Source organism: Myotis yumanensis, unplaced genomic scaffold, assembly GCF_028538775.1.
Source record: "Myotis yumanensis isolate MYYU_CA2020_CCGP unplaced genomic scaffold, mMyoYum1.0.hap1 SCAF_1, whole genome shotgun sequence".
Classification (NCBI taxonomy): domain Eukaryota; kingdom Metazoa; phylum Chordata; class Mammalia; order Chiroptera; family Vespertilionidae; genus Myotis; species Myotis yumanensis.
This window is the reverse complement of record NW_027223752.1, coordinates 216546565-216565295: the sequence shown is the minus strand read 5'-3', so window position 1 is coordinate 216565295 and position 18731 is coordinate 216546565. Positions and strand designations below refer to the sequence as shown.

Below are 18731 nucleotides of genomic sequence, written 5' to 3'. Positions count from 1 at the left end.
TCACACACTGATATCACTTTTCTATGTGAAAATAGCTGGGCTATTTCCATCTGAAAATCGGTGTATCATTAGAAGGAGATAATGGCCCCATGACGACATCGTAGACACCCATGACAAAATGCTGGGCAATGACACCTGCTTGAGGGACAGCCTAGCATACCTCAAGGGGTTGTTATGGGGAAAACACAAGCCTGTGTTTTGTTTTTAGTCGGTTTCTCTCTGCGCATCTCCTTGGAACTGAGGAGGAGCATTCACAAGGCCCACCAGCACACTTCCTCCATGTCTACAGAGCTCTGTCTTCATTCTGATGGTCAGTTTCTCTCTCCTCCTTAAGAAGCAGGTAAATCTTGGTCCTTCCCATCCTGATGGTCCCATTCCACCATCATTGGTTGGTTTAAGGGTGGATCTTTGATCTAGATGTTCTGACATGAGAAAACATCTGCTGGGTGTCAAGGTTTCTTTGCTCTTAACAAGGACATTGTGGTGTAAGGATGCGATGATTATGGCAGCTGTGGTACCAACATTTAATACAATCGCTTCTTCAAATGGTGACAGGAGAAGCCTGAAGACAAAAGCCAACAAGCTGAAGATGGCAGAGAAGAGAGGAAAGAACTTGGATGATGGATGATGTGAGTTCTTGAGCTAACTAACCCTGGAACCACTCCTCAGAATTTCTGTTAGATAAGATAATAACACTTCTTATCATTTAAGATATTTTGACGAAGGCCTGCTATTATTTGAAGATGAAAGTATATTAACTGATAATCCAAAGAATGATTTTCTTCTAGTAAGCAGCAATATTATCTGCATACTAGTAGGCCTGTGCACGAATCCGTGCACCAGTAGCTCACTGCCACCCTCCTATAGCTCCCCCCTCATAGCTTCCTGCCCTGCCCGCTCCTGTAGCTCTCTGCTGCTCGCTTGTAGCTCACTGTCCCACACTCCTGCTGATCCAGTTGTGACGCGGTCAGTCGTTACGCTTCACCACATAACGACCATTTGCATATTACATCTTTATTATACAGGATTTTCTTCTGATAATATCTTTAACTTTGGGGAGGGGGTAGAAAATAACTCTTCCAGAAGATTTATGAAGTATCTTTTTTTTTTTGCCAAAATGTTCTGTTTTCTCCCTGTTCATGCATGCACACTTCATCTTGTCCTTTAAATCACAGAAGCTTCTTTTTTAAAAAAAAAAAAAATTTATCTTTATTGTTGAAAGTATTACAGATGTCTCCTTTTTATCCCCCATTGACCCCTTCCTCTCCACTCCCACCCCCTCCTTGGGCCTTCACCACACTATTGTCTGTGTCCTTGGGTTATGAATATATGCATACAAGTTCTTTGGTTAATCTCTTCCCCCCGCCCCCCCCCCCCCTTCCCTCTGAGAATCATCAATTTGTTGCATGCTTCCATGTCTCTGGATCACTACCCTGTCTTTACTGAACTACAGGATTTCTAGTTCACAGAGATTTTTTTTTTAATGTGTCTTTTGGTTGTCATACCTCTGGGGTAATGATAACATATTTTATTTAGATTTTTAAAATGTAAGAACTTACTTTCACTCGTCCTAAAATCACTATTCATCAGAATCACATCAATACCTGGAGATTCTTAAGAAAGATGTAGATAGAAAAGAGAACGGACTCTAACAGATACTAATGGCCTGTGAATTCTCAGCAGGAAGCATGGGGCTTGCAAATGACACACTTATCTTACCGTATTGAGTCTAGTATTATAACCAGTAGTATTATATCTATCTCCTCCACCACCTTGTAAACTCTGTGGGCAGAGAGCAGGCCAACACTATTTTGAATGCTTCAGAGTATCTGTTAAAGCCTATTATTTGAATAAATAAGTGAAATTAGCTTCCAGAAAGCTGACACAATTTAGCAGAACTTGAAGCTTAATTTATGCCTATTGTAAACCAAGCTCCCATTGATTTCTAGGTCACTTGTTTGAACATAATAGAGGATGTGCAAGGAAACAATACCTTGGCTTCCCAGAAATTGTATAATATCCATTCCTCATGGAGTGTGACACCCCCCCCCCCCCCCCCCTTAACTCCTGGTGAATATTCCAGAACTGAGTCTGACTCACCTGTTAAACAGGGCTACACAGACAAGAAAACATGAGACTAGCAGAAGTCCCAAGTCTGGAATTCTACTCAGCTAAGCAATTTTAACCAAATAATGATGCCAGGAGATTAAATTACACCTTAACTCTGGGAGGATAGTTTTATAATTTTCAATGATAAGAACTGCCCTCTTATCTCTATGTGCTTTTCTTATAATTAATCACTGTATTTCTGACATGAATGATATCCATAAAAAATATGAAAGCCAAAGGAATCAGAGGACACATTTTGCTATTAAATTTAAATATTGAAGTTTCACTTAAATTTTACTTCAATTCATTGTATTTTAGTGTCTTTGAATTTTTTGAAACATCCTCAGTGCCACAGAGGATGTTTCAAAGGCAAGATTTATAAATCCAAACAAATGTAGAAACAAACAACCCAGGCCCTTTGAAGTAACTTGCCAAGAGAAACAATCCATCTGCCAGGAAAACCCATCAAATCAGAATCTGCACCCTGAGCCAAGCAGAGAAAAGCCTGACCCTGTTTTTTGATTGCTCAAAATCAAAATCTCGGGGCCATCCTAAGCTGTGTAATGATGGATGTTCAAGAAGAGTAAGCATTCCCTTCCTATTTCCATGGGTTTCATCAGCTTGTTTCCATGACTCATAATGGCTTCCTGAAAAAACCTCTCATTTCTTTGATCTCATGTGTCCCACGAGTGCTCCCAAGCCGGGATGCTATTTCCTATTGTGCATCCTCAACTGGACTCAGGGGTTTACCAGTTAACTCAGTCCCAAAATAAAGTTATGAGTATTCTTCAAAAGGATTTTGTCCAACTTGTTCAGAGGACTTCAGAAGGATGTTCTAAAGATTAAAAATAAAAAGACAAATATTAATCACACAAATATGTTGTTACCTGGTAGTATTACCTGAAGAGAATTAGTGGAAAACAAGTTTAAAACCATTCATCAAAAGTGCGTCTTATAAGAACACTAAAAATCTTCCTAGAGTCACTGATTAAGGGCTCGTTCCAATCCCATGTTATGCAATGGAGCCTCCATTATATCCAAAAAGACAGTGTGGTAAACAAACTTCTCAGCCTAGGACTCAGGAAACCTAGGTTTTTTTTCAGCCTCTGCCACTGCAGTATGTTTGGGTTACTCTCCACTTCTGAAAGTGTTCACACAAGTTTCTTTTAGTTATCACAGTCCATGATTCTAGTAGAGAGACATACAAGCTAGGCCTTAATCATTCACTCAAAAAATAACTATTGAGCATCTATTAAATATTAGGCAACACATCCTCTGAATGGGGAATCTTTCCATTATGTTCCCAAGTTCCCTGTCAATGCCTCTATCATGTTATTTGACACTCTATTGGAATTAGGGATTCCCTAATGATTCCTCCACTGACTGCATGTTATTTTTGCCAATGAGTAGAAGAATTCCTGGCACAAGCGTTTGGCGAATGAACAAAGGGGAGCTCTTCCTATGCCAGGTTGAGCATTCCAGAATGAGGACCAGAATGAGAAGAATCAGGCATAAAAATATCCAGTAATATTCCATTAAAACAATTACATGATTACATTACAGTCTACGTAGAAATTTCTAAGCCAACAGCAGAAAGACCCAACTACTAAGACCCAACTGCTAAGACCAGCCTCTCTCTAGTCCTGAACACAAACATATCCTTGGCACTTAGTTTCCAGTTTGATGTATTGAGCCACCTGTGCTAGATCCCTTTGGTTACCTTTTCAGATCTGCCCTCCACTTTCTTCCAACCTCCTTGGTACTCTGGTTGGTCCATCTATAGGAACTGCCTCCATCTGGTGTCAGCGTCCCCTGGCTCTGGTTCAGTGTGGCCAGTGGGAAGTACACTGAGTAAAGGGAGAACAGCCAAGCTGGGGTATTTATTCTCTCCCTTCATGGCAACCACAGGTTGTTGTGTCCCCTGACCAAAGGTCACAGCTCCTGTCGGGCAGCCCTCTGCACATACTCCACCTGTGTGCATGTGTGCATGTGTGTCTGCTCCTGTGTGTGTTTCTCCAGGGTCCTTTAATCTTAGAGACAGGAGCAGTATCCCCACTTATTAGTCCTATGGTGTCACACTCTCCTTTTTGGTTTTCCTAGTTTAATAAACCCTTTATTAAACTCTTCACAAATTATTTGAGTATATCAATGGTTTCCTATTAGGACCTTGACTGATAACTACCCAAGGATTGTGAAGAATAAATGATCTAGCCTATCACCACCAAGCACAAAAGGATACAACAAATAAATGCTAGTGTCCCTCCTCTTCCCTGTTACAATTTTTATACTGCCTACAATGGCTACCAATTTTGCCTTTAACAGAACAGCTACTTAATAACTATTTGTTGAATGAGTGAAAAAATTTTCCAAGACACTTCTGACCACAGTTTTGAATTCAAATAGATGGGAAGCAATGTACATTAATCTAGATGATCAGATGTTAAATTTAGAGAAGTCTTTAGTTTCAGTAATTGAGGATCAGTGGACAGTTCTCTATAAATTCACATTCTCTCTTTTCTCATGCTCCAACTGAAACAATGATTGGCCCACTGAAATTGTGACTCAACCCCAGGAAACAGTGCCAAGGGATGAGTTGGCAGCTCAGAGGCACATGTTGGTTAACAGGCTGAGATTAGTTTACTGGTCCTTCCTACACCTTGGAGAAACAAGTAATTTTATTTCATGTCATTGAACTCATGTGAGCTGATTTTGCAAGTTCATCACTTTCTCTCTCCTACTCTCAAATAGAAACATAGTTTGAAGTATACTTTACTACATTGGATCTCTTCACGTTTATAATGAATGAAGTCAAATCATCAATAAAGCAGAATCATGACTCACCGTGTATACTGCTCGTGCTGATGGGTCGTGCAAGGCACTTCTAGTTCTGGTATTGGAGAAAGCACCACCTTGACCTGAGTCGAGGGCAGCCTCTGCTTGGCCCCTGCTATTTAAGAAGGAGAACAGTTTTCGTCTCTATTTAATCCACAGCAATGCAAACACAGACACAGTGTTTTCTAATATAGTAGGAGAACCAAGCCCTCCGTCTAGAACAGTGGTTCTCAACCTTGGCTGCACATAAGAATCACCTGGGAATCTTTTTAAAATCCTGATTTCTGGGCCTCATCCTCTGGAAATTCTGTTTCTTTGTTATGGGGTGGGGCCACAACATTAGTAACAAAGAAACAGAATTTCCGGAGGATGAGGCCCAGAAATCAGGATTTTAAAAAGATTCCCAGGTAATTCTAATGTGCAGCCAAGGTTGAGAACCACTGATCTAGAAAGAATGTTGGCAGTTTCCACCATTCACTAAATTTCCTGCCTACAACTCCGACACCTTTGACCCATTCCTCTCAATTCTGTTTCTTTCCTTTCATTATTCCTCTGCTCCCACTTTCTGGGGACAAGACCTAAAGCACAGCTGAGAAGGAGCAAAGTAGAGAGAAAATGTTTTAAGTACAATGTCAAGTAGCAAGAAAAGAATTTTAGTTTGGAAACTGACTGCAAACATGTCCTTCTATGGTATGTTGTTGAAATGTGTCCTTAAGAAGAATATTAATGACATCCTTTATTTCAGAGACAATTTTACCAAAAAAGCAAAGTCACAAACTAGGTGAATTCTAATCTGTCTTTCTTTACTATGACCAGGTGACTATCAAATTCGTCTAATATTATCTTTAGCTGCTTTCAAAGCAGAAGATGAAATGTCATGTACATGGCACAATGGTATCTCTTTTATTCCACTGGGGTCTGAAGTCTTGCTTTTCTAGTTTTTTATATTGAAACTTAGTCCTACATAGTACATGTGGTTTTTGCTTCACAGATGCCTCTGCTTCTTATACAAAGCCCTGGACATGGGTGGAAATGAGGTGACCTATAAAATAAAGAGAAGCAGGTAGTTGCTTCTTAAAAAGAGAAGTCAAAAAGGAGGATTTACATGTAATCAAGAATATGATGTTTCTTGTCCATGAAGATGATTAACACTGGTATAGTTTACCAAAATAGAAATACTATCAACCCTTCTCTGGGAATTTTTATTGTTTTCATTAGAGAAAATTTTCAATATGAAAAACTTAATTTCTGGATTTAATTTTCTAAATAAATAATACATTTATTAGAGAAAATTTTCAATAGGAAAAACTTAATTTCTGGATTTAATTTTCTAAATAAATAATACATTCACATGATTAGAATTTTTAAACTATAAAAGGACATTCAGTGAAATTTCTCCCTCTTACCCCATATCCTAGACAATCACTTCCCACTGCATCACATACTTCCCTTCCTCTGCCACTGGCAACCAAGGTTATTTGTTTTTTGTGTATTAATAGATGATAAATAAATGGATAGATAGATTGATTGATAGATAGATAGATAGATAGATAGATTTATACTTTTATACACATGTATGTTATTTTTGTCACTTTTTACACAGTTTGCTAGCCTACTATCCACACATGTACTAAGGATATATTTTAGAGATCTTTCCACATTAAGACCTTTCTCATTCCTTTTTACAACTTCCTGGTATTCCACATAATCCATCTATCATCATGTCTTTAAATAGCCTTCTATGTAGATTGTGTCTAATCTTTTGACATTGTGAACACACTAGCAATAAACATTGTACATATGTCATTTCTCTCCCATGTAAGTACATCTACAGGACAAATTCCTAGAAATAGAACTACTGGCTCAAAGGGCTTGTACATATTAACTTCAATATCTGTTTACAGACATCCAAGTTGCTTCTGATGCACCTTAAAGCTTCATCACGAACTTACTATGCAAATAATTGTTTACACAATTAGGTTAAAGTATCCAAAGAGCCTATTCATGAAACTAAATAATTATTGAAGAAAATGAACAGAGCTCTTTCAATTGGAAAGCCAAGTTGCTCACCAGTTGCTTATTCATTTGGTTTGCTAATATTTTATATTATGGTATAACCATATTTTCTAAGTGATGTCTAAAGTATCTCTCTAATGGGGCATTATCCTCTGTCTCTTCTAGTGACCAGGGTCATGTAACTTATATGCTATAGCAAAACTTCTGAAAATTTGATGAAAAGGCAAAAAGTAAGACATGTGTGATTTTAATAACTTCTTCAGAATAGCTGTTAAAGCAGGTGGAACTTTTTTTGTTCTACCCTGGGAAATAGAGCTACTTTTGAATAATATTAATTCAGCAGCACCAGTTAAGGCAGTAGAAGCAGTCAGACATATTTTAAAACTTCACAGAAGTCTTTTTATGAATTTGTTAAATCTCTGAACCAAGCATTTCTTTGACTTTTTTCAGGAACCTCAGAAGAGCCTAAAACATTGAAAAGAACCCCAGTTGGAGTTTTTACCTGGCTGAATCTAGTGAATAAAATGGATTTCTAGCAGTAGAAACTTTGATGAAAAGTAAAACTCCATGCCTTATGTTCCCAGATAAAGCCTCTATCACCCTGCCCGTGACAATGTCCAGGGTGCCCTCTGGTCATTATTTTTCAAGATTTCTATCACTTTCAAAAAGTTTTTTGACATCTGGTATCTAACCTCAACTCATCCTTCCAAGGTAATTATTTATTCCCACAGAGTAACAGAAACTTGCAAGATGTTCTGTTCACTTTGCTCCTGATGGTTTTCCTGCCAAAGACAAGGTCCCACAGTGAAGGCACATCTAAAACTTCCTCATCCTACCAGGCTCTCTGAGCTGCTAAGTGAATTTTCCCCATCAATTTTTTATACTCTCATCTCAAAAACTACTTGTTCAACAATATTTTACTTGATTATTACACTGGAAAGCCAAAATAGCTAAAAAAAAAACAAAAACAAAAACAAACCAACAACAACAACAAAAATAAGGAGTAGTAAGTAGGGTTAGGTGTCCATGCAATATATGATCCTCTGTGACCTCTGTTTCCCCAATTGTGAATTTATTCAGTTTTGCTGTAATTGCTTACTTGTCTGCCTTCTTGTCTACAAAGATTGTATTTTATGCAAGAGGCCACCTTAGAGCATGAGCCGTGATGGGTCTTCAGTAAAGACGTGTTGAATGACTGAAAGAATGTTACTTAACTTTTTTGTGCTTCATTTTCCTTAATAAAAGGGTGTGGTTAGAAGCAGTACAGCAGTCAAATGGGGTGCCACCTAGGAATTTGGGGATAAGACTGCCCTCTGAGACTTAATCTATCAAATCAACCCACAATCAGAGTGGAAACACACAAAGTCATCTTCAGAAATGATCCCCAGGCCAAAGCCTGTTAAGTGTTAAAAGTGCTGTGTTAGCCGAAACCGGTTTGGCTCAGTGGATAGAGCGTCGGCCTGCGGACTGAAAGGTCCCAGGTTCGATTCCGGTCAAGGGCATGTACCTGGGTTGCGGGCACATCCCCAGTGGGAGATGTGCAGGAGGCGGCTGATCGATGTTTCTCTCTCATCGATGTTTCTAACTCTCTATCTCTCTCCCTTCCTCTCTGTAAAAAATCAATAAAATATAAAAAAAAAAAAGTGCTGTGTTAGCCGAAACCGGTTTGGCTCAGTGGATAGAGCGTCGGCCTGCGGACTGAGGGGTCCCGGGTTCGATTCCGGTCAAGGGCATGTACCTGGGTTGCAGGCACATCCCCAGTGGGGGATGTGCAGCAGGAGGCAGCTGATCGATGTTTCTCTCTCATCGATGTTTCTAACTCTCTATCTATCTCTCTCCCTTCCTCTCTGTAAAAAATCAATAAAATATATATAAAAAAACAAAAAAAGTGCTGTGTTATGTGAGCCATCAGGCTTCCCCTAAACTGGGGAAGAAGGCCCCCCAACATATGTTGGCAGAGGAATCTACCCTAAGACCTGCCAAACAAGTGTTGACTGTGATTTGACTTCCCAGGTGGTTCTACGGAGAGAGAACACACGTGTTTGCTCAGAAATGTTTTGGGTCGTGTTTCTCTCACTGCGATTACTCTTTGTGAATTAATACAGTGGCCCTCTGGTTTTCTAAACCTATTGATGTGAGTGGGATTATACAAGGGATCCTTCTTTGTGTACTACCATTGCAGGAGGCTGAGCCCACAGGCCTGAAAGGAGGCATGGGATCAGGTAAATTCACCTACACGCGGCACCTGTGTGGCTTCGTGGCCCGTGGGCTGCAGCAGCCAAGCAGCCTATCCTGGCAGGGCCCTGCCTCACCCCACAGGTTTCGTATAAAAGGTCGGCAGTGGTTACTGATCCCTGAACTACTGAGATCTTTTCCTTGTGACTTCAGCAAAGCGAGTGTGGCTGCCTTGAAGCTTAAAGGAGGAAAAGAAAGGTAAGGGTGAAATGAGGTACTAATGGTGTATTTTGAAGTACTTCAAAAAATAGAAAGCTCTAAGAAGTGCAAAATAGAATATTTTTACCAGCATTTTTTTTAAGCCCACTCAAGAGGTCTGCTCAGAATTTAGCAGGACCCGCATATGTGCTCAACAGGAGAGGGGTAAGGATAGCTAACCTTGGAAATGATGATCTCAGTGTGTCCCTCTCCTTCAAACTTTGGGAGATTCAACCATGAGCCTTCGTGGAGACAGTGGCAATAAATGTCTAAACTGTTGCACTTGAAGTACTAGGTTTCCTTATAAGAGCTTCTCAAAAAATGCACGGAACTAAAGTTAATCTTAACAGATGACTGTGATCAAGACAGATGTGGAAATTTTCAGATGGTTTAGCAATTCTTATTCAGTTCTCTAATCTGGCTTCAAAAAGCCTTCCAGTCTTAATGATTTATCCTTATTGCTATGCAGAACTTTAATACTGCTATACATCATTCTAACCTTTTTGTCACATAAAAACATTGGCACTTTTGTGCAAGCCCAAGATTACTAGTAGCCTTTCAGGGCTAATAGGACCAATTATGGTAACTTAAAATAGATTTCCATTATTCCAGGCACCAACTTCCTACTATGTACAAAGCTTTGTCTGTTATTATTAACAGTGATCCTAAAACTACTCATTTGCTCCAAATCTGGCCAGTGTGAAAATCAAATGAGGATGGAAAAATAAATTACTGCAAAATTATCTAGAATTAACAGCTAAAGAGAAAAAAATAGTAATTCAACAGACAGCTGCCAATATTCTGAGCCATTGACTCAGTTTCCGGTTCATTCACACTGCAAATATCCTTAATACTCCAAGGAATGAAACTGATGAAGTGTTCAACCATTTTCCTTTCATTATTTTGAATAGGCGCTATCAAAAGTTATAATTTAGGGGGGAAGTATTTAGAAGGTCTTTGTGCAGCCGTTCTTTCAACATAGTCGGTGCAGAGTTGTATTAACTTGATAAATATTTATTGGGCACCTATTATGTGCCCCTACATGCACTATGCTATGAGCTGGGATGTAGTAATGAGTACTATAAGGTAATGTCCCTGAGCTACCTGGCTCATGGGAGAGACATCAATCTCTCTATATAAAAGCCTAATATGCTAAGTGTCCAACCATTCGACTGTTCAACCAGTCACTATGACACACACTGACCACCAGGGGGCAGATGCTCCGACAGGTAGGTTAACTTGCTGCTGGGGTCTGGCCAATTGGGACTGGGCAAGATGGGCCGGCCATACTCTGGAGCCCTCCCACAGTCCCTCGCTGGCCAGCCCCGATAGGCCCTGATTGGCCCCGATCAGCCCTGATGGGGACTGGGCGAGAGGGGCAGGACACGCCCTGGAGCCCTCCCGTAGTCCCTCCCTGGACTCTAAAATATTTCTTCTAATTAATTTTCTTTTAATGTGCATGAATCTGTGCACTGGGCCTCTAGTCAAATAATAACACAAAAACATCAAATAGCCCTGGCTGAGTGGCTCGGTTGGTTGGAGGTCATCCTGTAAACCAAATGGTTTCAGGTTCAATTCCTGATCAGGGCACATACCTAGGTTTCTGGTTCAATCCCCTGTCAGAACTCGTATTGGAGGCAACTAAACTCTTCTCTCTCTTTCTCACCCCTCCTTTCCTCTTTCTCTAAAATCAATAAAAACATATCCTGGATTAAGGATAAAAATCTATTTCAAATAGCAAGAGTAATAATTGCCACAAAGAGAGACTTGTGGTATTATGAGGATGTGTAATAAGGGGACTTTACCTAATTTGGGAGGTCCAATGTGACTTCCCTGAGGAGGTGTCAATTAAACCAGGGTTGGAGTTCACTAGACAAAGGCAGGGTGGGAGGAGGGGAGGTGTGCAGGGATGGCAAGGGAGGGAGGATGGTTCAGGCAGGGAGAGTCTGTGCAAAGATGGAGCAAATGTTTATCTGCATATGTTTTATCATCAATTCTTTCATACCTGGCATAAATGACTGTCACATAAAGGCATTAAAATAAATCACCCTATTCTGCCTATAGATTCTTCACACTTATGAAATTCTTCCTGTGCGCAGAGTCACCCTCCGCATTTTGATCTATTCTGGAACCAAGCAGATGGCTATAACCTTTACTGTTTTATGAACTCAAATCTGTATTTTAAGAGTCATAAAAATCATAGTTAAGCAAGTAAAAATTGAATTTTCATGTTATCTTGCTTGGTTGCTAGACATCTGGCCCCAGTGATTTATCTTCTCTTCAGCAGGAAATTGAAACCTGCTTAATCTTTATTGTACTGGCCATAAACATGTTGCAAATGATAATTTTATAGTGCCATTCATTTTGTGTGGGGGTAATACAAATTACTGGGTCACCCACTATTGGCCTGTAGTAATTCTCTTTATTTTTTCTCTTTTTTTATTGTTCCGTGTCTGCTTTATTTATCTCTCCTTCTATGGTATAAGTAATTCTCTTTCACAATAAAGTTCCACTTTCTTTCCTTCATGGTCCCTACATACTCACCCACATTAACTACAAAAAGCATTTCAGCCAGTGCTGCAATGTGACTTTGTGGATGACCCACATCGTCTCACACACGCTTCTATATCAGTGATGGCGAACCTTTTGAGCTCGGCATGTCAGCATTTGAAAAACCCTAACTTAACTCTGGTGCCGTGTCACATATAGAAATTTTTTGGTATTTGCAACCATAGGAAAACAAAGATTTATATTTTTGATATTTATTTTATATATTTAAATGCCATTTAACAAAGAAAAATCAACCAAAAAAATGAGTTCGTGTGTCACCTCTGACACGCGTGTTATAGGTTCGCCATCACTGCTCTATATGCTTGGGGAGGAAAGGTCTCACCTCAGTTTCCAGTGTTGAAGAGCATGGAGAGTTTTGGTCTGTGAGGAACCAGCAGAGGTAAGCTCCCCAGTTCGCCATTGCCACCTGGGGGCTAGAAAGTGCACCCACTGGAGTTTGAGCCCTGACTCTGCTAGGACCTGTCTGTGGGTCGGTGACTTAAACTCTCACAGCTTCACTGTTCTCATCAGGAAAAACGAGTGAGGTTCTTGTGAAAGAAAGTAAGTGATGTGTGTGAAAGAACTGTGCATATTGGAGGCATTTACTGAGTTCTTAAAGTTTCATTGATTCCCCTTCTCCTAAGGCAGTGGTTCTCAACCTTCCTAATGCCGTGACCCTTTAATACAGTTCCTCATGTTGTGGTGACTCCCAACCATAAAGTTATTTTCGTTGCTACTTCATAACTGTAATTTTGCTACTGTTATGAATCGTAATGTAAATATCTGATATGCAGGATGTATTTTCATTGTTACAAATTGAACATAATTAAAGCATAGTGATGAATCACAAAAACAATATGTAATTATATATGTGTTTTCCGATGGTCTTAGGCGACCCCTGTGAAAGGGTCGTTTGACCCCCAAAGGGTCGCGACCCACAGGTTGAGAACCACTGTCCTAAGGCAACCAGAATCTCCTTAACTGTGGTGTTGGCTCTGTGAAGGCAGTGACCGTGCTGTCGTACGTGCCACTCTGTTGTCGACACTTAACAACGCCCGGTGTGTAGTCGGTGTTCAATGGATTTTAGTTGAATGTTTGTGGGTGAAGAATTTCAGGTTTAAAAATTTCAGCACGTTTTATGGACATAGAAGGGGGAGATGAAATGACCCCCCCTAAGGGACCCACACAGCAGGAATAAGTGGAGCTTGAATCCCAGAAACCTAGGGTTGTGGAGATGTATTGGCTGTCCAGCATGTGGATAGCTCACAGGGACTCTCAGGGGTGCAGAAAGCCAGAAGGGCAGATATTCCCACTCTCGGCCTCCTGGCCTACCCTCCATCAATCAGCTACTCCCCCTTGGGGCTGGCAATCCTGGCAGAGATGCAAAAGGCCAGGTGGTGGAAGGCTAGCTTTGGCAGCTCAGAGGGAACGTCCAGTGGTGGGCACACCAGCAGAGGTGTTCTCACCAAACCATTCCTGTGGTATGAGTTTGGATGCATTTTTAGCTGCCTGGCCTCTCTTAACTCCTCTTTGTTTTCCAATCTCAGATTCCCTAACCTCCCGGCTGCTTCTGTGGGTTCCATATTGGTTTTCCAATAAATTTCCTTTCTGCCAAGTCAGCCAAATTGGTTTCTATTGTTTGTATCCAGTGATCTGGGTCCTAGTCTATGGCCTCTGCCCCTGGCGTTTGTTTCCCAATGGGGTCAACTCATTAAGCACTGTGTCTAGGGATATATTCCAAAGCTGCTTTTGCATTAATTCTCAAAATCTCTTCTTCAAATGGTCAGTGTTTTCACGATTCTTTAATATCCTTAGCAATTCTATTAAGTGTGCTACACATTCTTTAATGAAGTAGAATTATGCTGCCTCTGATTACTCTTTGTCTCTTTATTTCACCTTTCCCAACTCCCAAGATTTACTTCTTGTTCATCTGCTCTTTTAACTCTAGACACATTCCCCCTTAGCGTTTGTATGATTTAATAAGCTTTTATTATCCATAAACTACATGCCAGATATTATGCTAGGGACATAATATCTTGAATCCCAGAAACCTGGGGTTGTGGAGATGTATTGGCTGTCCAGCAATACATCCAAAGGTGAATAAGATAAGAATCATCTGTGTGAAGATAATAGTCGAAAGAATAAAATGTAAAATAGATTACATATGCCACTGTGCTTCTCAAAGCAAGGAAGAAAATATAAAATTGAAAGCTTGGGACTTGATTCTGTGTGACATCTTTTCTACAGCAAAGCAACTCATTTATCCCATCAGTGTTTGCTGCCCCACTGCGCGCCAGGCACTGTGCGGGGCCAGGGTCTGGGTGATCTCTCCTGGTTCTCCTTGTCTTTCTGAGGGTGTGAGCCTATCTGTACTCTGTGTGCACATGTGTAACAATACTTACTCACGAACAACTGAGAGACGCTGCAGGATGTACAGCCGCAGTGGACAGCAAGAGGTTCTGCTGAAGTGACTGCAGTCACTGCTCTCTTTGAACTACATTTTTTTCCAGCTTGTGTTACTCCTTCTCCAGAGAACCATGCCGGCACATTTTTTTTCTTACTGCTGCCTATAATCCATCATTCCAAAGAGAGGCCTTAAAAACAGCGCTCGAGGGAGACATTATTTCCTTTCCATTTCTCTCTCAGAAAGAGCAGCTTAGAATGGGAGGAGGAAAAATTGCATTTAGGTTAAAGGAATATAAATAACAGGAAAGAATCTGCTTCTTCTCCCTTTTAAGAAGCTAAGCCTCAAAAGGACTCTTCATTTTAAAACAGGCCACCATCCCTTGGCCTGCTCTAAACGTTAATATTATATACCCGGTAATAAAGCCAGAGGGTTTTTAGTGAGAGCTGTTAAAGGGAAAGGGTGGCTGAGGCAGGCTTCTCTGGTGAATGAAAATCACGGGCTCATAAACAGCGTGTGGTTAGTCCTGTGGTTAGCGAGAACTCTGAATGTGTGATTCTCCCCATTGTCTGTGTTGACAGGACAACTATCGACTTTTCTTGGTTGCAGTGCTCCAAATTTCAACTTGAAAAGAGAAAGGATTGGGAGTCCCTAGGCCTAGAGCAAGCAAAAGCCCTACAGAGCCAGGCTAAAACATTCCTGGTGTATGGATGTCTGGTGTGTGTGCTGGATTAGAGGGGACACCAGGGGAAATGCCATTTTCTCTCTTTAAAAGTTCATTTTGTCTTTAGAAACAGCCTTTTATCTGTGACTTTTATTTCATTAACCAAACAAAATTGTCTCACTGACCACCCAGAATTTCCATCAGCTTCCCCCACTGTTAGCTAGTATCCAGTGACTATTTAGCTAATACTTATTTTTAGCCAACTATATATATTAAAGGCTAAGCAGCCAACGGACCAGCCAACTGGCCAACCAGCAGGTAGCTATGATGAGTACTGACCACCAGGGGACAGACGCTCAACATAGGAGATGCCAAGAGACAGCAACTTTGCAGAGTGCCCTCTTGCACTCTGGGACCCCTCGGGGGATGTCAGACTGCCGGTTTCAGCCCGATCCCCACAGGCCAGGCCGAGGGACCCCACCTGCCAAAGGGACCCCCTCACTCTGCAGTCGCACTTCGAGCCCCGGCGCGCCACCCCAGGTGTGGCTGCCCAGGGAGGGACCATAGGAGGTTGGTTCCAGGGCGTGTCCAGCCCATCTCACCCAGTCCCCCCGCACTGGCCACCTTCTAATTCATTTCCTTTCAATGTGCACGAATCCATGCACTGGGCCTCTAGTAGATTAATAATTTTACTCCTAATGCTGAGATTAGAAAATATGTGTATATTTTTAAAGTGAGCTCTTTGGGCCCAGCTGACGTGGCTCAGTGGTTGAGCATCGAATTATGAACCGGGAGGTCACCGTTTGATTCCCGGTCAGGGCACATGCTCAGGTTGCGGGCTCGATCTCCAGTGTGTGGATGTGCAGGAGGCAGCCGGTCAGTGATTCTCTCTGATCATTGATGATTCTATCTCTCTCTCCCTCTCCCTTCCTCTCTGAAATCAGTAAAATATTTAATTAATTAATTAATTAGTTAATTAAAATGAAAGTGAGCTCTTTAGGTGCACCCAGTCCAATTTTTCCTCAAGCTAGAGGGCTGAGTACCTGCTAACTTAAATAGCTAAGAAAAGCTTAGGAGCATAGTCCCCAGTGAAATGCTGTGCAAATCTCCACGTGGCTACAGAGGCAGCTGCAGCCCCCCCACTTTTTTGCGGGCCCAGGATTTGTTCAATTTCCTTTCAGTTTTGAAAACGGTTTACACACCAGACATGAAGTTTCCTTATGTAACGTCTCACAAAGCACGAAGAGGTCTGCTCACTGGCTGTGCACGAGGCGATATAGTTATATAACTCGTAATTCTGTGGTTTTCAGCGACGCAAGTATATTATTTCTCCCTGACGAAGAAGAGGCCTTTGCCCCTGTCATAGTCTGCCGCTTTCTTTTTAATATGACTTGACAGCTTGAATTCAGAAGGAAGCTTCCCAATTTGAAGAAGGGGATGGAACTACGGTGTCTGTGCTAACAGCCCCCTTGCTGCTCTAATGAGGATTCCCTTACTCTTACTCCATTTCTATTTCTCGGGAGAGGACAGGGTTCTTTTTAATTGGGGCTATTAGAAGCTCTCTGCACAACGACACCCTCCGCTACATAAAGGCTCCAGCAAGAGCCAGGCCCACTCTGCAATTACTTCTTGCAGTTCTGAGAAATAATGGTATCTTGTCTCATTTAAAAATAAATCTGAGACTTATTCCTGATTGCTTTTTCTCCTCTGCCTACCCACATGAATTTCTTCTTGCCAACTGAGCAAACTTGCCATTATTTAAGGAGGTTGTTTTGATTGTGACTGTCCTCTGATAATAAGACATATTAAACTAGATATCATGTGCCCATGGTTCCTTTCTTCCCGATACAAGGCTAATTTAAAAGAGCTCAGATCTCGTGATCTTGAGTTAATGTCGAAAGGGTGAAGTTTTGGAATTTGCTGAGCAGTGTTCTGTTTGCATGTCACAGGGCTCACCTGAAATTACCCGCATTTCCAATGTTCGGAGTTTCTCAGAATCACTTCTTAAGAGAACAGATGAAGGTTTGTATTTATGACCTATTCCAAGAAAAGAAATGAAATATTTAGATGGTAACCAAGCACATTCTTAAAATATATTCCCCATGTTGAGTCCATGGATTACCAAGGAAATGGGCCATTCACAACAGGGCCTGGAATGGCAAGACATAAAGAGCTTTTCCTTAAGTTGTTTTTCATGAACAAATACAGCTTCTTTCTAAAACCAGTGGCTTCTCCACTGCCATAAATGCCATATGCCATCTTCCTAATGAAAATCCCAGCTCTTGTGTATAGAATGTTATCTTATTTACATTATTACATATACATAGATATCATGTACAGAATATTTTATTATGATATTTAATATCCTAAATGTTGTGACTTTTTATTACTGCATATGCTTGGATTTATAAAGCAAGCCTTTGAAAGTTATTAAGCCTGTCACGTGGCTCAATGTTCATAAGAACTCAATGTCAATCCCCACTATTCGTCTCTTTCTAGACCCATTTTCTTTCTGGTTTCTATCTCTCTTTCTTAGTATGTTACTATATGGAAAAAAATAGATTTAAAAAAACTCAAAACTAAGCACTATTTGCAATAATATACATTTATTTAAAATAACATAATTTTCAAAACTAGAAAGACCCTGAGTCTTAATGCTGACATTTTATTAGTTGTATAACTCTGGACAGAATACTTAACCTCCCTGAGGCTCAGGGTTGTTGTTTTTTAAAATAAAAATAATAGCACATACCCTGTTTTCATGCTTTGAGAATCTAGTAAAAATCTTGTGAGAATGCTATTCTACAAATATACAATATTATGATCATTAACCAATGCATTAGGGGTCTTAGATATAAGGTATCAATGACAAGACTTGATATGAAAGTGCTCTCAGAAATGTCTGCAACAAATACTTAGTCAAAAGAATTAATGGCACTTGCACTCAAACCTAGAGGCAACCATTTGTTTGGCTACTGAAATGACTAACAGCCTTGCCTGGTAAAGAACATAAGAGCCTTGGGAAATAATACAAGCAGCACAATACTACTCTTGTTTATTGAGCATTGCCATGCTCGACATTGTGTTAAATTTCTTATGTAATCTCTTTCGTTCAATGCTTACTTCAACCCTTTGTGGTAATGGTGACTAGCCTTGTTTTACAGAGGAAAAAAGGAACACTCAGATACAGTAAGCAACTTGCTCAAAGTCACATAACTAGTGAGTGGTAGTACTAGGATTCTAATGTATCCACCTACCTCCAAAGACTAGTCTCATACTGACACATTTTTCTCTTGTCTTTAAGAGACCACTGCTTTCGATCAGGCCTGATATTCAGCCAGTATATTCATGGGCACGCACTTGTAGAGCCAATATATGGATGGATACCCACCAGCAGGGCAGTTATATGCATGTATACACAAGTAGGGCTATGGCAATAGTTAACATTCAGTGTCCACCCTGATAGGTGACCATCTTATTAGTTATTAAATATTTTAATATCATCCCTAGTGTCTTGATTTCCAGTTCCATATTTTAGCTCAGTCCAGCCAAAAATCTACTGACACACTCACACTCACTAAAGATTGGCTCCCCCTCCCACTCATCACCTTAACACTTGGAGTGGGGGAAACGAGTTAAGTCGGCTCGCGTGAATTGCGCGTACTCCGCGGGAGCCGTCTTAACTCGGTTCATATAGATTTGCGGTGGAGTGCGGGAAACGTG

The 18731-nt window shown here is 40.8% G+C and overlaps 1 protein-coding gene across 1 annotated transcript in view; it reads right to left on the bottom strand.

Annotated features, from left to right (window-relative positions):
- Positions 1-2064: 2064 nt before the first annotated feature.
- Positions 2065-18731, bottom strand: part of TMEM156 (transmembrane protein 156) — a 34270-nt gene continuing 17603 nt past the window's right edge. Inside the window, exons 5-7 of the mRNA XM_070410728.1 lie at positions 16965-17045; positions 4951-5056; positions 2065-2944 (exon numbers count right to left, since the gene is read on the bottom strand). Of these exons, the coding sequence (XP_070266829.1) occupies positions 2932-2944; positions 4951-5056; positions 16965-17045 (200 nt within the window). The 3' untranslated portion in view covers positions 2065-2931. The remainder of the gene's footprint in view (positions 2945-4950; positions 5057-16964; positions 17046-18731) is intronic.